This window comes from Callospermophilus lateralis, chromosome 7, assembly GCF_048772815.1.
Source record: "Callospermophilus lateralis isolate mCalLat2 chromosome 7, mCalLat2.hap1, whole genome shotgun sequence".
Lineage (NCBI taxonomy): Eukaryota > Metazoa > Chordata > Mammalia > Rodentia > Sciuridae > Callospermophilus > Callospermophilus lateralis.
Genome location: NC_135311.1, coordinates 62,568,123 through 62,593,424, shown reverse-complemented (window position 1 = coordinate 62,593,424; position 25,302 = coordinate 62,568,123). Strand labels below are relative to the sequence as shown.

General features: G+C 36.5%; 1 protein-coding gene and 1 non-coding gene across 4 annotated transcripts in view; both read left to right on the top strand.

Moving 5' to 3' along the window:
- The window catches only part of Dipk1a (divergent protein kinase domain 1A), a 107,111-nt gene that overhangs the window by 74,153 nt on the left and 7,656 nt on the right, over nucleotides 1-25,302 (top strand). For all 3 annotated transcript variants that reach the window (XR_013091977.1, XM_076863474.1, XM_076863475.1), the window contains exons 2-3: nucleotides 4,856-4,990; nucleotides 24,730-24,837. Coding sequence is in view for 2 of the 3 variants with exons in the window: in XM_076863474.1 (XP_076719589.1) it covers nucleotides 4,856-4,990; nucleotides 24,730-24,837 (243 nt within the window). In the remaining variant the exon portion in view is untranslated. The remainder of the gene's footprint in view (nucleotides 1-4,855; nucleotides 4,991-24,729; nucleotides 24,838-25,302) is intronic.
- On the top strand, nucleotides 24,398-24,470 carry Trnav-cac (transfer RNA valine (anticodon CAC)). The gene has a single exon. It is a non-coding gene; the product is annotated as a tRNA-Val (tRNA).

Below are 25,302 nucleotides of genomic sequence, written 5' to 3'. Positions count from 1 at the left end.
TAACTATTCATATCTAATATATTTAAAGAGAATGGTAAAAGTTATTTGGGAAAAGTTATTATATATATAAATAATTTTAATTCTATTTTTTCCCGACAAGGTTACTCCCAAATATGTCTCAAAATTCAGCTAACTAGGGCTGGAGTATAGCTGAGGGGCAGGGTGCTTACCTAGCATTCCTGAGGCAGTGGTTCAATCCATAGCAGGGGTATGTGGTCGGCTGGTCTATAATGTTCTCAATATAACAATAAGAAAAAAAATTTGAAGATAGTTTCAGCATACTGGTGATTGAAAAACTTGAATAAAAGGGATAAACACATTTCTAAGTTTTGTTTTTGTAATGCTGGGGGTTGAACTCAAGGCCTCTAACATATTTGGCAAGCACTAGACCACTGGGCAACATCCCCAGCTCTTTTTTTAAATTTTGAGACAAGGTCTCACTAAATTACCCAGGGCTGACCTTGAACTTGTGATCTTCCTGTCTCAGCCATGCAAGTAGCTGGGATTACAGGCATGCAGGACTACAAGGAGCCACATTCCTGCTTTTTTTTTTTTTAAATGAAATGATATAACAAGTGTATTTGAGCTTTTGCAAAGGATAACCTTATCAATTTGCTGTTTTCTGAGTGTTCAAGTCCACTAAATTTGTTAAGCAAAATTTGTGGACAAAAGCAAATGATATGGTAAATATTTTTTCTTTCCCAGTTCTCAAAATTAAGAACATTTGTGTAGTGAGTACTAGTGGTAAACAGGACTTTGTGCCTTACATGTTTATGAAAGATGTTGCATACAAAAAATAGATAAGAGAAATAGTCTTAAATGGCTAAATTTTGGAGAGCTCTCTTTCTGCCTATTTTTAAAACAATGTAAAATTATATAAACAAAATCAAGAGTTTTCAGATTTGTCTGGGAAAAAAAGTTATCACAATGGAACCAGGCAATATTTGAAAAGAAGAAAAGTGCCCACTGTTCTTTAGAGTGGAATTAAGAAATTTTGTTTCATCATGTACATATTTCCATCTCCAGTGATTACACTTTATTTAGAATAAAAGATTGGTAATAATTCTAGTCATAAAGAACTAGATCTTTTATTTCCAGAGTTACAAGATTTTTAAAATTGGTAATAGTTTATGCATTAAAGACTAATTCGAAATAAAATGATAGTGTCATACAAATTTGATAATTTTTGTTCTCATTTCATTGTGTAACCATAATAGTTTCTCAAACACAACACTACTGACATTTTGGGCTGAGTACTGTTTGTTGTTGGGGGCTGTACTTTGCATTGCAGGATTTTTAGAAACATCTCTGGCCTTTACCACAAGTTTCCAGTAGTAATCCCCAGTTATGAAACAAAAATGTCTTTAGACATTGCCAAGTGCCCCTCTCTCCAGGAGGCAAAATTGACTCCACTTGAGATTCATAGCTCTAGTGTATTTACTGAAATTGTTATCATGCTTTTTTAGGAGCATAATTTGGAAAAAGGAATATTAGTAACTAGGCACAAAATCAGAATAAAAAAGCTTCTAGGCAATAAATTTGGATAGATCAGCACAAACAAAAATATCAGACTGCATATCTTAATCAAAGACTAGATTGTCTAGGAAATCGGTATAGAACAGATCACTAGAAACATTTTAGCAGGTGCCACACAGGGAAAATAAAATTACTTAATGATTACAGATGTAATTTACAGCTGTTTCATTAATCATTATTTTAAAACATAAGGATCTGCAGATATTTAAGGACACATGAAGGTCTTTTATACTATTTTGTGCTACCCCCAAATCACAGCAGTTTTCCATGGCATGCTGAAATAAAAATGTGTTTGACTACTTTTGTCATTTTGTCTACAACAGGCGATGCCCCACTGTGCCCTGCTGGGAATATCATTAATCTAACTTCCTCTACAAAATTTTTGGCATTTGTATCATGACAGGCACTCCTCAGGCAAGTCAGCTCATGGGTGTCCTTCAGTTTAAACATGTGCCAGAGGAAGTAGAGAAATACAGCTTGATGAGAGAGAAGCAAAATATTTAAATAGGAACACAGAACCATTATCACACCTAACAAATTAATCTCTTACAACCAGAGAAATGAAAAGTTGTCCTCCATTTGTGTACAATGAATCAAAGTGCATTCTGCTTCATATATACCTAATTAGAACAAATCAATAAATACATAGGAAAGAAAAAAATCTCTTTCTAGCATCAAGTATCTTGTCATTCTTCAAATTTCAATTGTTTCACAAATGTCATTTTCTTTTTTTTTTAATAACTTTATTTTATTTTTATGTGGTGCTGAGGATCAAACCCAGTGCCTCACAAATGCAAGGCGAGCTCTCTACCTCTGAGACACAACCCCAGCCCCTCATTTTCTTTTTTAAACAGTTATCCCCCCTCCCCTGGGGTGCTGGGAAATTGATTCTCAGTTTTCATTTGAATCAGGACTCCAAAAAGAGTCACACTTTGTGATTATTTGATATATATCTTAAATATTTTCTAATCTTTAGGCTTCTCCTCCTTCCCTCCCTATCCCTCCTACCCCTTATAATTTATTTGTTGAAGAAACTGTGTTGTTTATATTATAGCATTTCCCACAGCCTGGTGTTTGCCTGGTAGTGTCACTTGTGTTCCTCTGTCTGCCTCCACTGTTTCCTGTACACTGGCAGTTGCAGCTAAAGAAAGGCTTGATCAGATTCAAGATTCGGTTTTCTTTTTGGCAAGTCTAAAAACAAGGCAGTCGCCAATGGCAGCATTGTTGGTCTCTTGCTTAGTGACTTGAAAATTGATTTAGGTGACATTCACTGAGTTTTTACTGTGTACCCAACAAGGTGCTTATGTTCTCTGGGCATTATTTAATCTTATTTAATCATAAAACTTATTTAATCATAATACCATGCCAATTTTTGTCTTATGAATAGACCTCTTCTTAGAGCCAAGTAATCGTGTGTGTGTGTGTGTGTGTGTGTGTGTGTGTGTGTTTGTGTGTGTGTGAGTGATACTGCAAATTGAACCCAGGGGTGCTCTACCCTGAGCTAAATTCCCAGTCCTTTTTTTTTTTAATATTTATTTTTTAGTTATCAGTGGACACAATGTCTTTATTTTATTTTATGTGGTGCTGAGGTTCAAACCCAGTGCCTCCCACATGCTAGGCGAGTGCTCTATCTCTGAGCCACAACCCCAGCCCATTCAGTCCTTTTTATTTTATATTTTAGACAGGGTATCACTTAGTTGCCAAGGCTAGCCTCAAACTTATAATCCTCCTGCCTCAGGCTCTGGAGTAGCTGGGATTACAGGCATGCACTACCACATCTGGTCTTCAGATGTCTTTTACATAGCCCATTGTTATTTATGTGACTTAATGTGAAATTCTATCTAAATTGTTTATTTTTTAAAAAACTGGATTCACTTGGAGTTATATAAAAATGTTTTGCATTAAAGGCCCTTTAAATTTTTAATGATGAAGTCCAAAGACCCACCATGTAACTGAATTCATTATACTCAAGCTCTGGGGACTGTGATTCGCCATCTGTTAACCTCACAAAGGCAGATAGCTAAACCACAAATAGGGGCCCACAGAATTCGGTATTTCCTGAGTCGATTTTTCTTTTGCAGCCATTGTCTTCTGCAGGTGCACTTATGGCTCTTTCATCTCTTTGCTTTCTTTGCGAGCTCACAGTGCTCACAGTGTCCTACTGTTTTCTAGTGTGAGAAACTGGCTCGTGATTGTAAAAGCAAAACTAGCTTTTCATTGTTTGTTTACGTATCTTTAATTCATTCTGCTCAAACTCTCTCCATAATCCTTAGTTCTACTGTTTATAAAATCAGACTATTGGAGCTCCAGGCTCCAAAACTAATGCCAAATTGTTGACCAACTATCGCTTTTGAAGATTAAACTGTTTGATGGGTGGTTGATGGAGAAAAGGCACCAACTGGCCCAAGCTGCAGTTAGATATCAGTGCACTGGAAGCCAAACAATGCAAAGAAGATCCCATTGTGTGGCTTTACAAGTTGACATACAAGGAGTGATTTACTCTTGATATATCTTGATCCTTCTTCTCCATTTATTTCTATTTTCATGGCTAAAACATTCTCCTCAGTTTTCAGAATATCTACTGAAAAGAAACATTTGATTGGTTGAATAAAAGGGCCCAAAAGCCCTGGTGAATGCAATAGAGAAATAGGAAAGCCTGTGGATTTTGATTTCTTATTCTGGTTGTCACTATGAGACATTAGACAAATAACCATTCTTGGTTCTTATTTCTTGTAAAGATATTTTTATCGTGATTATTCACACTTTTAAAAATCCTTATCCAAGGGGCTGGGGTTGTGGCTCAGGGGTAGAGTGCTCACCTAACACGTCCAAGACCCTGGGATAAAATTTAATAAAATAAAGGTATTGTGTCCATCTGCAACTAAAAAATAAATATTAAAAAAAAAATCCTTATCTGAAGCAGTCTTTTGTATGCTCCTAGTAATGGGAATTGTATCTTTTTGGGGGGGTGGGGAGTAGGGAAGAAGCATAACTGGGGATTGAACTTTTTACCTGATCTTACATTGGAACCTGGCACACGTGATTGTGCTTAATAAGTAGCTTTTAATGATGGTGGAATTTGAAAGGTTATACTTCTTAAGGGATATTTTGTTCCCTTTTTCCTTGGCAAAACCAAGGAGCTTCCTTTTCTAAGACCAGTGCTGTTCGGACAGGGTGAAAGTGCACTTTGTTCTAAGATTGCCATATGAAAGCCTTAGAATATATACTGTGTGATTCCAAGGGGGGAAATCACATCCTAGGACAGTGAATGCTGAGTTGGTGCCGAATGAATGATCATTATGTATTCTTTTACTCACAGGCTCGCTTCTCATATGTGCGGATGAAATATCTTTTCTTTTCCTGGTTGGTGGTTTTTGTTGGAAGCTGGATTATATATGTGCAGTATTCTACCTATACAGAACTATGCAGAGGAAAGGATTGTAAGAAAATAATAGTAAGTATTTTTAATTTTTGAGCTTTCTGAAAGCCTCTTAATAACACACTAGATTTATTACTTACATTATTTATATTACTTATATACTAACAGTTGTTTTCAAAAATAAAAGTTAATTTGACATTAGAGTTGTGCTCAATTTCCTAGCTTATTAATATGACCAAGCCAGGAATATTCCCCACTTTGAAAAATGCAGTATTCAGGGGTGGGGTTGTGGCTCAAACGCTCGCCTCGATTGTGTGAAGCCCTGGGTTCAATCCTCAGCACCACATAAAAATAAATAAATTAAATTAATTAAATATATATATATATATATTTTAAATGCAGTATTCAGAAATCTAAATACATAATGTAGATAAGTTAGCATGGGAGCATCCTAATTTACAAAAAAGTATGTTTGCTTTTAGGCATATTGGAAATTTAGTTTAATCTGATGGAGTTTTCCTTTCTTTTTTACTGGGAGTGAAACCCAGGGACTTGTGCATGCTGAGCAAACCCTTTATCACTGATCTATATATATCCCCAGCCCTTTTTTAAAAAATCTAAGACAAAGTCTTACTAAGTTGCCCAGGCTGGCCTCAAAGTTGTGATCCTCCTGCCTGAGCCTCCCAAGAAGTTAGAATTACAAGCATGTGCCACCATGCCCATCCAGATGTTTTCTTCTTTTTTTTTAATGTTTATAAAATTATTATTTACATGCAGTCTTCCTGGAACGTATCTTTTTTTTTTTTTTTAAGAGAGAGAGAGAGAGAGAGAGAATTTTTTTTTAATATTTATTTTTTAGTTTTTTCGGCAGACGCAACATCTTTGTTTATATGTGGTGCTGAGGATCGAACCCGGACCGCACGCATGCCAGGCGAGCGCACTACCGCTTGAGCCACTTCCCCAGCCCCGGAACATATCTTTTAAATAAATGAAGTTATTCTCAAGTTCCAAAATTTATCTAAAACATATATGTTTGTTATTTAATTTCTACCCTAGTGATTTTATATATCTCAGGAAAATCACTGTCAGTCTACAATGTCTATTAGTGATTATTGCTTCCATAGCATTCATATATATAAATTGTGTGTGTGTGTGTGTGTGTGTGTGTGTGTGTGTGGTGTGTGGTGTGTGGTGCTGGGGATTGAACCAAAGGCCTTGTGCATGCAAGGCAAGCACTCCAACTGAGCTATATCCCTAGCCCACATTTACATTTTAAATGTTTGAGGATTTCAAGTAAATTTAATTCCTTGCCTTCCACCAATAGCTTCTAATATAATAATATTAAAACACCTCATCTCAGAATTTTTTTTTAAAAAAATTTTAGTTGTAGATGGACATAATACCTTTATTTTTACTTATTTATTTTTCATGTGGTGCTGAAGATCGAACCCAGGGCCTCACGGCAAACACTCTACCACTGAGCTAAACCCCAGCCCTCAGAATTTTCTATATGTGTGTAAATATATAATATGTGTGTATATAAATTTATATATGTGTGTGTGTGTGTGTGTGTGTGTAAATTTTTGTGTGTGGAGTTTTTTGCTTTTCTAACGCTGGGGCTCAAACCCAGTGCTTTATGCATGCTGAGCAGGTGCTATACCTTTGAGCCACACCCCCATCCCATAGAATTATATTTCTAATAATAGTGATATGGGGGATTCCAATGATTAGATTATTAGATTCTGTAGTTATTGAATGTGACTCTTTGCCCAGGCCAGTGGTGCTATGTGTGTGCATATATCAGGGAACCTAAAATGTCTTTGACCTTACAGAACTTGTAGTTGACCTGGAAAGAAAATGAGTGATCACAGTAAGGTGAGAAATGTTATGATAGCAAGTGTTATGGCAACATAAGTCAGGGAGACATGACACTTGCCAAGGTTCTAAAAAAAAAAAAAAATTAGTTTAACACCAGGTACTCTATCAGTCAGGATTAAAAAACTATTATTCAGGAATATTATAAATTTTTTAAGTAGGCAAGTCAGGAATTACTAATATAAGAAGCAGGGGAATGAATTAGTAAAGAGTTCCAAATCAAGGTTCAAAGACATCAGGCCTATGTCTGTTTCAATTGGCCATTCTGGATCCTTGAGGAATTTTAAGATAGGAAGAACCTCTGGAGCCAGCTGATGTACCAGGAATTTCATATGTTCATTAATCCTTAAAATAAGACTATGAAAAACCTCCAAGTCCATTTTAAAAATAATATGATCCAGAGAGAGAGAAAATAATTTTCCCAAAATGATGGAGCCAGAATTTGATCCAATTCTGTTTCTATATAAAGTTCTCACTCTTTCTCCTACCCTGTGTCAGGAAAGACTGACAAAGGAAGCTGTAGTCTAGTTAAGCTAACACAAAACTCATCTTCCCACCTTCAGTGAAGGAGGAAGCAGGGATTATGCCATCATTTATAATAACATGCAAATTACCAAAATTCTAATATAAATAAAATTAAAACACTTCATCTCAGAATTTTATGTGTGTGTATACATAACACACATACACACACACACACACACACACACACACACGTATTGTTTTCTTTTGCTTATTTGAAATGTGTATTTCCCTTTTTCTAGGTAGGCCACCTTTCTCGTACCAGGTACCTTTGGGCACATTAATAAGTATTCCAGGGTTGGGTGTGAGTTTCAGTGTAGAGCACTTACCTGATACTCATAAGGCCCTGGGTTCCATGCCTAGAGCAACAACAACAACAAAAAGGTATTCCATGGATAAAATATTTCCTAGTCAGATATATTTAGAAACATAGGGCTAAACAAAAATAAATAGTTGGCTTTACTGACTTACTTCTCAGGGTCTTTAATATAGTAATGTGTGTTAGGCTTCTCCAAGAGAAAGCAAATGTACTTGATTAGAAAAAAAAAAAAAAATATCCCCACCACCACCTTTCCAGGAAAGCCTGTTAACGTCATCTGCTGATGTTAGAAATACTATTCTAAGAAAAGAAAAAAGAAAAAAAAATACTATTCCAATACTTAATCCAAGAGATTAAGCCAAAATTAAATGAATATGATTGTGTTGATACAACATTTTGTAAAATGTAAGGCACATATTCTATCATGAATGAATTGTAGTTGACGTGCCCCATTTTTTACTTTAATTTAATTTCCCTTTAATTTATAAGAAATGGAAACAGAGCCTAATTCGACCATAATTGGATGGTTGTCTTATTGAAACTTGAAGCTAATGAAAAAGCTTTCTGAGTCTAAAGTACTTTATTTTCCTAAGACTGACTTTAAAAATATTGGTAGTTACTCTGCATTTGGGATTATGTCTTTAAAATCTACCATAACTGGTATTAAACTAAGGACAATAATAATAACCTAAAATAATCCTAATATTACATAGAAACTATGGGTTTAGAACTAAAAAGCAAGCAGAAAAAAATATTTTTAAAGTATATTTTAAAGGGCTGGGGATGTGGCTCAAGCCGTAGTGCGCTCGCCTGGCATGCATGTGGCCCGTGTTTGATCCTCAGCACCACATACAAACAAAGATGTTGTGTCTGCCGAAAACTAAAAAATAAATATTAAAAAAAATTAAAAAATTAAAAAAATAAAGTATATTTTAAAGCTGCAAAGAACTAACATGTTAGTGAGGAATTACATCAAGATCTGGAAGAGGATAAGATTTGAGAAAGGTAAGTTTAGTTTCTGTCACTGATTTTCCTGGAGATGTATGCCCTGAAATACACACCCTTCTGAGGCTAGAAAATAAAAATCTACTTCCAATCTAACCAAGAGTGGGAAACCTGGTTCACTGTACTTTAGGCTGAGACCCTGAAGGGCCAAGCACCAGGAATAAAGGGGAACTGAAAGAATTTCAGAATGGTGAGCTGGCTTTTGTAACCTCTTTTACCCTGGAGGAATTTGCTAATTCTGGGCATGGGCAGTGGTCTGAGAAGCAGAACTCAGAGTCATGCACGACATAAGGACATTTTCATCAATGACAGACCACATATGTAATGTTATATGCCATAGAACCTAAGTGTGTAGTAGCAATAACATCTATGTTTGTGTAAGTACATTTCATGATGTAAACATAATGATAAAATCACCTAATCATGCACTTCTCAGAAATATCCCAGTTGTTAAGTGATGCACAACTGTACATACTACCAAAGAACCACTGCGGGGACAAGAAACTGGTAGAGCCTTTGTAGAAAACTGGGGCACCTCACTGCATAAAACTAGTTATCACATTGGGATATTTGCCAATTTCCGGGCTTCTTCAGAAATAGAGGCTAAAATTTCATTGAAAAGCAGAGTATATGTTTTGACGATCTCAGAGATTAGAGCTATGAAACCTGCTGGAGGAAGAAGCCCCAGTGAATGCCAGGCTCTCAGGTAAAAACCCCAAATGGCTATGTCCTTGGAATGGAAATGAGCCAAAAGTAGCTTGAGCTTTAACAGAGCGACAACTCAGCCTCAACTCAACACAGCACATAATTTTGTAAAGATTATCAGCTATCAGTACATCTGCCTTTAGAGGGAAGGGAAACCTTGTGTAGATCCATTATTAAAAAAAAGAAATTTACAGGCAATGCCAAAAGACAAGATCATATGACCCCCAAATCAAGAAATTAACAAAGACACTAAATGCAGATCCACAGAAGACTTGGATATTAGAGCCCCCCAAAAGGACTGCATGTTCATGTTCAATTAAATAGGAAAAATAGTAGGGGAAATAGAAAAAAAAATGAATATCCAAAGAAAGGGGCATGACAGGGAAGGCTGTACTCTGAGGGCCAGCCCCAAAAGGAACTTAACTGACAGCTGGTTACTGCCTCTACCCCCAGCTGGTAAGGGTTTGAGTGCTTCAGGTCTGGAGGGGATTTGGGTGGTTTACCATGGCACCAACTATAATACATTTAAACCCAAATATGTTGGTAATTAAATTAAATATAAGTGGGCCAGATGTTTCGGTTGAAAGACAAAGACTTGTCAGGATATATTTTAAAAAATTAAAATATATTTACAGGAGATATATCTAAAATATAAAGATATTGAAAGTAAAAGAACAGGAAAACATTCATGTAAATATTCAAAGTTTAGGGCTGGAGTTGTAGCTCAGTGGTAGAGCGCTTGCCTAGCATGTGTGAGGCACTGGGTTCAATTCTCAGCACCATATACAAATAAGTAAATTAAGTAAAGGTCCATCAACAACTAAAAAAAATGTAAAAAATATTCAAAGTCTAATGGTATGTGTTATTTTATACAGCTTATGCCTGTTTTTGTTTTGTTTTGTTTTTCTTTTTTTTAGTTGTGCAGTATCTGCCTAAGTAATTGCCTGGCCTTTTCATAAATTATAGTAATAACTATACCTTCTTCTGGTCCTTGTTTGAAATGAATAGCCTAAGCCAATTATCTCTCTTCCTTATATTACTACATAAACTGTTCTTTTGTTTAAGTGGACTGAACTGAACCAGATCCAGATTGCTAATTTTAAATTTTAGATATACAAATATAAAACCACATTATCTCAAAACCATATTTAGCAAAAGCATGTTTGGCAAAGGATCATAGTAGTCTATGTATAAGCTGTGAGCAGATTTCATTCAAAATTCTTAGTTGATTTCATCTTTGTGAACTTGGGAAGATTATAAAGAGACACAGAAGACCCAAATTAAGATCCACAAACATTATTTACTAAAATTTAAAGTGTAGATTATTTTCTTCCCTTGAAGAGTAGGCATTGTTGCTTTTAACTTTCCTCCAGTTTCTTTTTCCTATTTTTAATAATTTAATATTTATTTTCAAAGTAACTACTACCATATAGCAATGATTTAAAAAATTGTTATCTATTTTAGAGGCAGTATCAGTCAGTCAACAAATATTTTCTTGAAGACCTACTACTTCTTAGGCATTATTCCAAGAATACAGTGGGAAGCGAGATATACAGAATTCATGCCTTAAGAGGTTTACATTTGCCAGGTACAGTGGCTCACACCTGTATCCCAGCAACCCGGGAAGCTGAGGCAGGAGGATCTCGAGTTCAAAGCCAGTCTCAGCAAAAGTAAGGTGCTAAGCAACTCAGTGAGACCCTGTCTCTAAATAAAATACAAAATAGGGCTGAGATGTGGCTCAGTGGTTGAGTCTCTCTGAGTTCAATCCACGGTACCAAAAAAGAAGAAGAAGCTGCTTACATTCTTACAGTGTAGTGTACGTAATAAAATTAAAAAAAAACAAGTAAATAAATAATTCAGTTTACATTTACAAGTGCAACGAGAAAAGATGAAACAGAAATATATAGTGGAGAATGGCTAGGGTGTGCTACCAGAGTGATTGGGAAAAGCCTTCCTGTAAGATGGCATTTTGAATTGGACCCTGATGAGAAGAAAGCAATTGTGTGAAAATCTGGAAACTGAGCATGTAAGGACAGTAAGTACAAATGCCCAGAGAGTGGAGCAAGCTTGAGGAATGTGATTGGTTCCATGTGTATGGCTCTATTTTATTGCAATTGTAACATCACATTTTAAAATGTTGGATATTAGTGATGCAATTCACTGAATATGAGGAAATTCTAAATTACCAGTAGCTCAACCCATTCATGCCAGTTTATTGGAGAAAATACCTACAGTCAAAGCACCAGCCTCTCCCTTTTTTGTGACGTACCTTGTGATTGAGTAAGTGACTTTGTTTCATTGGCTCGCTTCAACTCCATTTTACAGGTGAGGAAAAGTATCTCTGTCTTACCTGTATCACAGGTTTTATGAAGATAAAGTGAAATTGAACAAATTAACCTGGTCCTCTAACACTGAATGATGCTCCAACATACCTACTAGATTAAAAAAAAAAAAAAAAAAAAAGTTTTCAAGTTCTTGATTTATTTTCATTGGCCCAGGGCACATACCCTAGTATTTACTATTGCTGTAACCATAACATTGTGATTCAGAGATTTTCCTAGAATATCATTAGCTGTCCCAACTAGAGTTTTGACTCCATGCTGAGATCATTGTTTAGGAGTTAGGAAGCAAATGTTACCAACAGAGTGTAAGAAGCAGTTTAAGTCTGCTTAGGAATCGTGGTCTATCTTGACCTTACATGGCTTTCTTCTCTGTGTGTGTCTTTTTCCCCCTTTTTCCATTTCTAGGTCCTATCTAGTGCTTTTCTGCTTAAAGGTATAAGCATTAGAATAAAAGAACCTCAGGTTTGAATTCCAGCTTTGCCCTCTGAGCTATACAAGCTTGGGCAAGTTACTTAACTTTTGTAAAATGGCGATTAATAATATCTCACAGGTACTGTGAGGGTAGAATGAGTTCATTTACTGTGCCTAGCACTTAGCATTTTCTCCAGTTCCTTGCCCTTGAGTATAGCTGGGAAGATATCTGCGCACCACACAACACTATATGGTCAGGTATGTCAGTCAGAGTTCTACTAAGAAGCAAAATCAATAGAAAGAAGTTCATTGCGAGGAATTGGCTTGTCACATACAAAAGCCACATAGTTGACTGTGAGGAAAAGCAGGCTGGAACTCTGTGGCGCCACTGAAGATACTGACTATAAGCAGAATTTGTTCCAGAGAAGCTGCAGCATTGCTTTTAAGGCCCTTCAACTGCCTGAATTAGAACTATTCAGATTATCTAGGATAATCTCTCCTAAAATCAAGTGATTATAGACTTTAGTCACATCTACAGATTACCTTCACAGCAACACCTAGATTGTTTGCTTCAATAACTGGGAACTATAGTCTAGCCACGTTGACATATCAAAAGCATATCACATAAAGATAAAATGATCTAATTTATACTATGGGTAATTTTAGTACAAACCTTTAAAGAAAGACTTTCTTTAAAGGTTTGTACTAAATGAATAGTGAATAGAGAGATCATTGTAGGTAGCATAGTAGAGAAAGGCTTGGTAGAGAAGATACAGTTGTAGGGCCTTAAAGAATAAAAAGAATTTGGAAGGGCACTAAGGAGACTCTTTCTCCTTCTAATTATAAACCAGGCTTACTTGGCATTTTTATCACAAAGAGCTAAATGCTAATGAACACTGGGCCAGCAACACTTAGAACATGTAGTAGCCTCTGAATCTTAGACTTAGTTGAAACTTCTGGTTGTCTATAAATTAATATATTTTTCTCTTTTGTCTCTTTATGGTAAAATTTTAAAACAAACTGAGAACATCAAACAAATCGAGCATGTATTTCATGTACTCGTGAATACGTACTGTGTGAATCAGTCTAATTTAGTAATCAAGTATATTTCTAGCTGGATGTGGTGCTGCATACCTGTCATCCAACTACTTGGGAGGTTGAGTCAGGAGGATTGTAAATTTAAAGCCAGCCTGAGACAATTTAGTAAGACCCTGTCCAAAAATTTAATTTTAAAAAGGGTAGAGGGGGACTGGGGTTGTGGCTCAGTGGTAGAGTGCTTGTCTAGCACATGCGAGGCCCTGGGTTCGATCCCCAGCACCACATAAAAATAAATAAATAAAGATATTGTGTTCAACTACAACTAAAAAATAAATTTTAAAAAAAGTGTGGAGGGCTGGTGATGTAGCTCAGTGTAGAGTGCTTATGCACTGTAAGGAGAACACTATAAGGGTTCAGTCCCCAGTATTGGGGGGAAAAAGTATCTTCTATTCAGCATTTAAAATCAGTATAGAATATTAATATTATATCCCTGAGAACCATCTTTAACCAATGGGTAAATTTTGTTAAAAGATCTAGGTAATGCTCAATCTTAATTTTAAGCTTCTAGGAAGCTAGCAACAAAAACTGAGATAAAATTTTCACATTGTACATTGATCTGAAATTGAATTCAAGTTTATTGTTTTCAGTTTTAGATTTCCTTCCTTCCTTCCTTCCTTCCTTCCTTCCTTCCTTCCTTCCTTCCTTCCTTCCAAGGCCTCACTCTGTTGCCCAGGCTGGTCTTAAACCCAGTGAGCTCGAACAATGCCCTATGTCAGTCTCCCAAGTAGATGAGATTACAGGACCACGCCACTGTCCTTGGCTTTTGTTTTCAATTGTAATAAAAGCATGGAGCTGTAATCTCAGCTATTCAGGAGGCTGAGACAGGAGGATCTCTTGAGTTCACCAAGATTAAGAACAGCCTACACAACATAGTGTGACCCTGGTTTGAAAAGAAGAGAAAGTATGAAACATTCCACAGTCATACCTATTATTTAGGGCTTGATTCAAGTGAAATGAATAATAAGCTTTTAAAACTTGTAGAAGGGAAGTGGAGTAGAATGATATACCCCCCAAAAAAGCAAGGTCAACTTGCAGGTAAGTTGTAAGGAATGAGAACTGTTTGGCTCTTTGTTTAGAAGCCGCTTTCTAAAAATGACAGCGACCAGTAACCCTAGTCAGATGTGCTTGGAAATACCCTTTTTTTCCCCCTTCATTTCTTTTTCTAACAAGCTGATTGCATAATGTGTTAGGTGATTCATTGCAGATTTTCTCTGATTATAGAAATCCCTAATTCATTCATTATTTCAACAAATCCTATTTGGTACCTAACAATGAAGAAATCTTGCACAGTTTGACTCTCTAGGTAAGATTCCCTTGACACAGCCTATTTTGTTTTTTCCATAAAAAAAGGAAAAACCAGAAGCCAGGAGAAATATTTCCTTTCTATGCTTTTCTTAGGACCACATGGTTTCATACTGAGATCAGCTGACTATCTCTGACTGAAAGTTCAGAGTCCCACCTGAGTCATGTGAGGCCCTGTATTACTTCTAGCTGACTTGGTGGCTACTAAAGCAACATGCTTCCCCCCCCCCCCTTTAGGAGCTTCTTCCATATAAATATATATATATATATATATTTTTTTTTGAGAGTACACCTTTTAAAATGGAAGCATTAAAAGATAAAAGGGCCCCTAAATGTTATTAAGTCTCTTTTGAGATTCAATTTCTAGAGCTAATGGCTTATTGCTTAAAGCAACTAGCTTAAGATATACTAAATTTAAGATATTTAGAGCCATGTTTCCAATTAGATAGTAATATATAACCATATCAATTAGTTTTGCCTTTGCTTAGGATCAATTATTATTTGACTTGACAGTTCATTTTATGCCATTAAGTGTACTGAACCAATACTACTTGGGACATACCATTTTTAAAGAACAAGCTTAATTTTTTTCCTTTTATGAAAAGTACAGTCCTGCTCCCTTTATGCAAACTTAGGTTAGGTTACCGATCCCTTTATGAATTTACATTTACTAAAGAAATTTATTTCAAATATTAAGAAATATAAGCCCTATCCAAAGAATAATCATTTTGGTTTTTAATTAATTCATTTATTATTTTTTGTGGTACTGAAAATCAAACCCAGAGCCTTGAGCATACTTGACAAGTGTTCTATCACTGAACTACAACCCAAATCCAGGTAATCTTAGTGGCTAAATTATGGTAGTATTTCTGGTGACTTTTGATGTATTATGCTGCTCTTTTATATCATGTAAGAGTCACTATAATCCTGAAATAGGTGGTATCATTGTTATCCTTAATATCATTCCTATGAAGCAATAAAGAGACTAAAGATTGAAAACAACTTAGAAGAAAGAAACAAACAATAAAATACTATATTCTTTTGTTTTTTTAATTATATAGTTGTAGATGGATAGCATGCCTTTATTTTATTTATTTAATTTTTTATGTGGTGCTGAGGATGGAACCCAGTGACTCACACGTGCTAGGCACATGCTCTGCCACTAAGCTACAGCCCCAGCCCTAAAATTCTATATTCTTTTAGTCAAACATTTAGTATATGATTCCTTGTGTTATGCTAGTTCCTGGGGAGGTGGAGATGAGACATGTCCCTGTCCTGGAGATGCTTACAGGCTAGTAGGAGATATGGAAAAATGAAAAGGAAGAATACATCACTGAGAATAGGGTTGCTAGAGGTAGCAAATAAAAATACAAGATGCTCAGATAAATTTGAATTTAAAATAAGCCATAAATACTTTTTGGAGTATACGCATGTTCTAAATATTGACAATAAATGAAAAATACAATATTATATATATACATATATATATATATAACATTTATATATAATATTTATATAATTATGTCTTATGCAGTATTGGTATGGGCAACCCTAGTGAACAAGGTCTATAAGGCTTTCCGGAAAACATTGTATTTGAGCTGAATTTTGAAAAATTGGCATGTACAAGACTATAAAGATATGACTATTGCTGCATTTCAGGAATAGAATGACTAGTGAGACATAATGGCACACACCTGTAATCCGAGTGACTCAGGAGGCTGAGGCAGGAGAATCGAAAGTTCAAGACCAGCCTGAGCAACTTTGTGAGATCCTGTCTCAAAAAATAAAAAGGGTTGGGGATATAGCTCAGTGGTAGAACACCCCTGGGCTCAATCCCCAGTAATCCCCACCCTAAATGTCACCAGATGCAGTATAATGGATGAATTGGAGACATCACAAGCAGGAAGATGAGTTTCATGGCATCTGAAGTAATACAGAGGCAAAGTGGGGGAGCTGAAACTATGCCCCTGGCAGCAGGAATGGAGGGCAAGAAACAAAGACGCTAAGGAAGTGATTGGATTGACAGCACTTGGTGACCAACTGAATTTGGAGATGTGGGGCTAAAGATGTAGCTCAGAGGTAGAGCATTTGCCTAGCACATGGATCTGATCTCCAGCACCAAAAACTTAGACGAACAAACAAAAAGAGATTTGGCGGCATGAGGAAGAAGAATAAATTTACACTTCCAGACAACTGAAGTCTGTGCTCACTTCTTTAGTAGCCACAAAGATTAGCTAGAAGTGGTGCAGAACCCAGGTAGAACTTTGAACTCTCAATCATAGAGGAGCCGGGTAGAGGATGGATAATGGGAATAAAGAAAGATAAACCTGGGAGAGAGGGCCAGGAGAGGGTGAGTTCAGTTGAGGGCAGCTTAAGTGTGAAGTGCTTGTAGGCTATCCAGATGGAGACAAGAGATGCCCAGGGAGCCCTTCAGTATTTAGCTCAAGAGCAGGCCGTGGGCGGAGACAGAGCCAAGGCTCATCAGTGCCATAGGAATAAACGTCTCACTCGTGACAGTGTACAGAGAACCTAGAGGAAGTGGAATAAACCCCTGGAAAATAATATTTTAAATTGTGAGAAAGGACGAGAACTCCACGAAGAAGACTGGTAAGGAGTTACCAAGAAAGAAGAGAAAAACATGAGAAGAGACGTCATTAGGAAATAGTTTTTAAGCAGTGGAAGCCAACAAAGACAAATGCTGAAGGAAGTTAAATAATGTAAGAATTGAAATCCACAATTCAGAGTTCATTGTTAAATGGGTTGGTAGTATTTGTAAAATGTAATAGAGTTAAAAGCCAAACTGTTGGATCAAGTTGGGATGAGGGAGATAAGTGACCGTGACTACAGACTGCTGTTTCTAGAAGCTGCTGAAAAATAAGTTGTAAAAAAATATAACATTTACCATCTCAACTATTTTTAAATGTACGATTCAATAGTGTTAAGTATATTCACATTATTGTGTCTTCGTGATTTTTTTATTTCGTAAAACTGAAACTATACATGTTGAACAACTTCCCTTTCTCCTCCTTCCATTCCTTGGCAACCACAATTCTACTTTCCGTTTCTAAAGTTTACTTTAGATACCTCATACAAGTGAAATAATACAGGATTTGTCTTTTTAATGACTAGCTTATTTCATTTAGCATTATGTCCCTAAGGATCATCCATATTGCAGCATATGTCACAACTTCCTTCCTTTTAAAGTTTGAATAATATTCCATTATATGGAAATACCACATTTTATTTACTGTTCATCCATTGATGGACATTTAGGTTGCTTCCACCTTTCAGCTGGGATTTTTCTGTTTTCCTTTTGTGTGTGTGTGTGTGTGTGTGTATGGGGGATTGAACCCAGGGCCTCGAGCATGCAAGATAAGTCCTTTACTACTGAACTATCCCTATCCCTTTTTCTAAATTTTACTTTGAAACAGGGTCTTGCTAAATTGCTCAGGTCAGCCTCAAATTTAAGATCCTCCGTCCTTAGACTTCTGGGTAGCTGGGATTTTAGGTGTGTGCTACCATACCTGACTGGAAATTATTTTAAATTGAGTTAATCCAGTTTGATCTATCAGAGTCCTTAAATTCTATTTGAAAGATAGTGGAGCCTGACAAAGTAAGTATATTCCTGTAATGCAAGATTGATTCAGTATTTGAAAATCTTTTACCATGGAGAAGGAATAGAAGAGAAAAATGATAGGATTATTTAAATTGATACATTTGACAAAAATCAGTAAATTCTTAGTAACTAAGAATACAAAAGACTGGAGGCTGAGACAGGAGGATCGTGAGTTCAAAGCCAGCCTCAACAAAATGTGAAGCGCTAACTAAGCAACTCAGTGAGACCCTGTTTCTAAATAAAATATGAAATAGGGCTGGAGATGTGGCTCAGTGGTCAAGTACCCCTGAGTTCAATACCCAGTACCCCCAAAAAAATAGAATAAAAAGGAAATTTTTCAACCTGACTACAAAAACTCCTATATCCAACATCAGGTGTAATGGTAAAAGTCTGAATATATAATGTCTGTGATCAGGATCAAGGCAAGGATGTACATTTTCCTCACTTCTATATTTTACTGAATATCCTAGCCACTATAATAAGAAAAATAAATAAAAGGCATAGAAATTGAAAAGAAAATTGAACCACTGAAAATATTTGACACAGGTGAAGACTAACTACTTCCATGCAACTTATTACTAGATTATAATGAAAATATTTTCTGGTATACAAATAGGCATTTATTATAAAACATTTATTTGGCTGAGCATGGTGGAATATGCCTATAATCCTAGCTACTCAGGAGGCTGAGGCAGGAGGATCACAAGTTTGAGACCAGCCTTGGCAAAATAAAATTAAAAACGGGCTTGGGATGTACTTCAGTGGTACAGTGCTTGCCTAGCATGCTTGCTGTCCTGGGCTGAATTTCCAGTAACACACACACACACACACACACACACACACACACACACACACGCACACACACTCACCCATACACAAAATATCTGCAACACATATATCTATTTGCAAACAGTCCTAAAACATTTCCTATAACCTGTCTGTACACTCATTAAAGTCCTAATTTTGTCCTTTTAAGTGCACTGTCAACTAGCATGAAATATTTACTCAAGGCAGAAGCAATGATACTCCCAAGACAGGTTTTGTTAACTTATAATTACCATCAGGGCAGCTAGAAATTCTGAACCAACAATTCCCAAAATGTCTACATTGACCACCAGCATCAGCATCATCTATAAGTGCACATTTTCAGTCTCACCCAAGATCTAGTGAGTCAGAAACTCTGAGACTAGGGTTCAGCAGTCTGTAGTTTAAGAAGCCTACAGGTGATCTGAATTTCCTTCAGGTTTGAGAAACATCTATTATATAAGGATTAGTTCATAGAACCTATTTAAAGAGAAAGATTATAGCTCCAACTGGTTCCTACTCCCTCTTAATGAAAGTGTATAGAATATCTTATATTTTAGCCAATAAATATCTTAAATCTTAAATATTTTTAATTTCATCAATGATAGTTCATTTCTAACTTTCATCATGCTCTCTGATAAGCCACAGATTTTACCAATAAAATCATGTTTCTAAATGGGACTAGTATAGCTTGTTAGAATGCTTAGCATGTGTGAAGCCCTAGGTTCCATCCCCAGCACAGTTAAAAAAAAAAAAAAAAAAACAACTAAGAAATAGATCAAACTTGATATAAGGAATATAGAAGTACTTTGAATAGTTAGTTACCTCTGAAACATTGGCTTCCTGATTAGAGCTCCAGCAGAACACACCTGTGTATCCTTTGTTATGATATTAAAGATACCTGGACTATAACCTGCAAATAACAACAACAACAACAAGGTAAATACTGTATTGTGTGTATTGGGGAATTTTAAAATAAATTATGGGGCTGGGGTTACGACTCAGTGGTAAAGTGCTTGCCTCGCATGTGTGAAGCACTAGGTTCAATCCTCAGCACCACATAAAAATAAATAAATTAAATAAAGATATCATGTCCATCTACAACTAAAAAAATATTGTAAAAAATAAATTTAAAAATTATGGTCATTATACAGTAGGAAAGGAAAGAATAGAGAAGGTGTGTGTTGTGTACAGGGAAAGAACACCTTTAATGGCTAATACAGAGAAGTCAGAAGCAGAGAATGAGAAGTTGGAAGGTAATGTGAGTGCAGAAGATGATGAAGATATAACAAGAGTTGATACAGGGAATGGGAAAGGGGGTGGACTAGACGTGGAGGGTTTTCAGGCACTGTGAAAAACCCAACTCTACCTTTATTTCCCCTTACTAAGAGAAGCTGAAGTCTGAAATTGATGCCTGAAATACATTTTTAGAATGTGCATCTTATAAAGTTATTTAAAACCTACTGCTATACATGTGTTTATTGTTATTGCCCCCTTGTGGTACAATTCCTGTAGTTCATGAAATTATTCCTTCAACCTGGGTGGGTTTTTTAAAATGAAGCTCAAGAGTGTCATCTTCTGGTAGTGTGAGACAAGTGCAAGCAAAGAAGTGGTGGTAGAATCAGGATAATAAAAATCTCAGGAATGGATAAACCTTTGATATTTTTTGCTGATTATTGTAACATTGAACATGCATTATAATTTCTGTGTCTTTTTATTTGACTATCATATTACTTTCTGTGATTAAAGTTTGTGTGTATGAGTATGCCTGAAAAATAAAACAAAACGCAACTAACTCTCCTTTTCATAAAAGTATGTGGGAAATTTGCTTTTGGTTTGTGATAGAAACCACAAGTTGAAGAGACTGTTCTATGTGACTTTGTGACTACCTCTTTGATGCGGGTTGGCTTGAGGCCTTTGCTCAAAACAAGAAATTTGATTCTAGTAGCTAAATACTTCACTGCTTAGCAGTTTACTAAGAAACTTAGTTTGTGCTTTAAAGTAAAACAATACATTTTAGGTGTCGTGGAAAAGTAATAATTTTTCCCCAGTTTTTTTTTTCTTAAGAGATATGGTCTTGATGTGTTGCCTAGGCTGGCCCCGAACCCCTTAGGCTCAAACAAGCCTCCTGCTCCTGCCTCAGTCTTCCTTGTGGCTGGGACCACCACACCTGGCTTCCAATGAGATTTTAAACCCAAAACCACTGTGTTGGTTAGTTAATAAACATTTATTGAACACTTAAATAGCAAACTGTGCTATGTGCTACAGAGGAAGTTCAAAGATGGATGTGACCAACTCTGTGCCTTCAGATCAAATTATTGTCTAGCAGGGAAAATAATGTTAGATTTGGGAATATAAAGAAAGAATGGAGGAAGAATATAAGCTCAGGAAAGAAATGCACAGCTTCAAGCTTGTTCATCTGGAAGATGTATGTGGCAGCGAGGTACTTTTAAATCTTGACTTTGGGCAGAATAAAAGACAAAGTGTTCCTCAGGATTCAGGAGTCTAAGATCAGGACGCTGGAAGGTGACAGCTCTTTGAATCCTATCCCAGAAGTTCTTCATGATAGAATGTGCTACTTCTGAGCTGGGCACAGTGGTGAAGGCCTCTAATCTCACCAATTTGTGGGGCTGAGGCAGGAAGATTGCAAGTGCAAGGCCAGCTGCAGCAACTTAGTGAGATATGTCTCAAAATAAAAATGAATCAATAAATAGGGCTGGGGATGTAGCTTAGTGGTAGAGCACCCCTGGGTTCAATCTCCAGTACAAAAAAGGGAGGGGTAGGAAGAGGAAGGGGAGGAGAAGGAGGAAGAGGAGGAGGAAGAAGAGAGCTATTTGTTACTCCCATGTAAAAACCCAGCATGTACTTCACTCACTCATCCAATTGACAGGTGCGTTATATGTGTTACATATATTATATTTACACTCATATCTGTGATTGATTATGTCAGGCATTGTTCAAAACCCTGAGGAAACAAAGATTAATATCCTGGCCCTGTTTTGAGTTGCTTGTGTGGAGGAGGAAGACTATCAAGGAATGAGTGTGCCTACAAATTTTTAATGGGAACGCTTGGGAGGGGCATTTGACCTAGTCAGTACTAACCCTGCTCTGCTAGTTCCTCTCCAACATAGGTAATTATAGTTCTTGTACCTAACCTAACTGGTTAAAAGCTCTGGAGGCAAACTGTATAGGCTCAGATTCTAGCTCTACCATGAACCTGTTCTACATGTTTCTTAACTCCTTCCACCCCAATTAGGGAATAAGCCCAGGACCACACCCAGCCATTTTTTTAAAAAATTATTTTTAAATTTTAGCCAGGATCTAGCTAAGTTGTCCAGGCTGGTCTCAAACCTGTAATCCTCCTGCCTGTGCCTCTTGACTTGTTGGGATTACAGGTGTGCCTGGTGCCTGGTTCTTAACCTCTTCTCTTTTTTTCTTTTTTTAACTAACTTTTTAGTTGTCAATGGACCTTTATTTTATTTATTCATTTTTATGTGGTGCTGAGGATCAAACCCAGTGCCTCCCACATGCTAGTGCTCTACCACTGAGCCACAACCATAGCCCTCTTAACCTCTTCTTAACTTCCCTTGTCTCGTTTTCTTTTTCCTTTTTTTTTTTTTTTTTTTTTTTGGTACTGGGGATTGAATCCACAGGCACTTTAACAATGAGCCACATCCCCAGCCCTATTACTATTATTATTATTATTATTATTATTATTATTATTATTATTAAGTCAGGGTCTCATTAAATTGCTTGAATTTACCATCCTCCTTCCTCAGCCTTCCAAGCTGCTGGGATTACAAGCTTACACCATTGCACCTGGCTTGTCTGTTTTCTTATCAATGAAGAGAAAGTGCTAACCCTATTCCATAAGGAGATTTTGAGGATTAAAGAGATATACATGCAAACTGCTTAGGACAATGTTGGCATAAAGAAAACAATTTGACAAACACTTATGTATCTACCACCTTCTTAACAAATCTTAAGCTTTTACCATATTTGCTCCATTTTCCCAAAGAAATAAAACATTACAGGTACAGTTGAAGTTCTCTGTATCTTCCTAGATAGTCTTCCTCCTCCAGAGTATCCATTCTTGAGTATGGTGGGTGTCCTGCCATTATGCTTTCATACTTTCCTTACCTACTTGTAGGCACATAAACAACACATGGTATTACTTTTTTTTTTTCCAGTATTGGGGATTGAGCCCAGGGGTTTCACATATGCTAGACAAGCATTCTACCACTGAGCTACACTCCCAGCCCTTCTTATTTTTACTTTAAAATAACTAAAACAGTATCTGTGCTGGGGATCAGACCCAGGGTCTCATGCAGGGTAAGCAATATTCTACCACTAAGCTGCATTCCCAGAGTCTTTGTATGCTTCTAAACTTCAATAAGTGGTACTAGATCCCACGTGTCAATCTGCAACTTCTGCCTCTTAACATTATAAATATTTTCCATGTAGATGTATATGAGCTTATTTCTTTCATTTTAATTACTAAGTAGTTTATTTTCTAAATATACCACAATTTATTTTAAACTGTTTCAGTAAATCCTTTGAATTCATAGCAACATATTTGTTCTACTTCATGATAATGTTTTTTCTGGAAATTTTATTTATCTGATTTTTGCTTTTCCTATTTCTTTCCTCCTAATTCTTATTCTTTTAAGTTTGCTGTATAGATCTCTTGCTTATTTTCTTTTAGTTATTACTCATTCCTGTATGAATTGTTTTTTTCAGTCAACTATTTACAGACAGCAACTGGGCAGTGAACTGAGCTAGCAGTGAAGCTGATTGTTGGTTCTGCGTGTGTGTGTGTGTGTGTGTGTGTGTGTGTGTGTGTGTGTGTGTGTGTTGAGGAACAGGCAAGAGGTGAGACAGAGACCGAGCCCTCACACAGATGTATTAGCCTGTGTATCTCCGCAGGAGCTACAGGGCTCTTCGTTCACTCCCAGCTGTAGTCCATCACCAGACTGCCTCCAACAAATTTAACATGTTTAAGGATTTTATCATACAACCCCACCTTGTTCCACTACTTCATGGTGTCTGGTGGTGTTCTGGGAAGTCCCGGAAGCTTGTGCCCCTCAAACCTTCCTTGTAAAACAGTTCTGCTCCTCAGATGCACCTCCTGCCTGGTGCCCTGCCCACTTTGAGAACCCAGGCCTCAGCAGGTATTTAATCTCAGCCTATTTTGGGGCTCTGGTATAATCTTGAGTTTAGTAGATCACCCTCAATTATTGTATTGTGTCTAGGATTACATTGGTACCTTATTTTATCAAATATGGAGTTTGTGTTTTTCTCATTTTCTTTTTGTTTTTGTATGATCTCAAGGATGACACAATGGCAGACATAACTTTGTTATTTAAAAATTTTCAAATGGAATGTTTCTATTGTTGAAGGAAGTAGGGATTCTACCATCTTAGACCACTCTATGTGGGAAAAATAGTTTCAAACTTCTGTGCACACAAGAAGCCCCCGGGGATGGGGGTGTAGCTCAGTTAGTAGAGTGCTTGTTTCACAAGCACAAGGCCCTGGGTTCAATCCCCAGCACCCCCCCAAAAAAAAATGAAAAACAAAAAACAAAAAAAACTAAGCTCCCTCTCATCATCATAGAGCAAGAAAGTAATAGAGCAGATGGATTCAAATGCACTTCTGTCTAAATCCAAAGCCCACATTCTTTTCATCAGAAAACTTTCTCTTAAAGGATAAAAATACCTTTTATTGATATCTTTTAGATGTTTCTTCCCATGAACCTTTTTTTATTAACTAGTTTTTTTTTTTTTTTTTTTTTTTTTTTTTATCTCCTGGTTTTTAGTGTGACAAGTACAAGACTGGAGTTATTGATGGGCCCGCATGTAATAGCCTTTGTGTTACGGAAACGCTTTATTTTGGAAAATGCTTATCCACCAAGCCCAACAATCAGGTATGGACATTATGAATAAAGATTCCAGAATGTCAGTAAGCTTTAATTCTACCTTAAACTAAAGGCATTATTAAAATAATTTTTGAACCAGAGTTTTAGAATATTACATGTATTTCAGTTTTGTAGGCTTTAATTCATTCATTCAACAGATACTTATATTTCTTCCCTATTCCCTGTGTATCCCCAGATACTGTTTTAGTTATTTTAAAGTAAAAATAAGAAGGGCTGGGAGTGTAGCTCAGTGGTAGAATGCTTGTCTAGCATATGTGAAACCCCTGGGCTCAATCCCCAATACTGGAAAAAAAAAAAAGAAAAAAGATTACTTCTCTTATGAACCTTACATTTTCTCCAGAGAGATGGGAGACACAAGCAGTTGATAGATAAACAAACAAAATAATTATCGGCTATGGTGTGTCCTATATATAGGAGGCACACAGGTGAGTTGGCAGAGAATGTGGAAGAGGG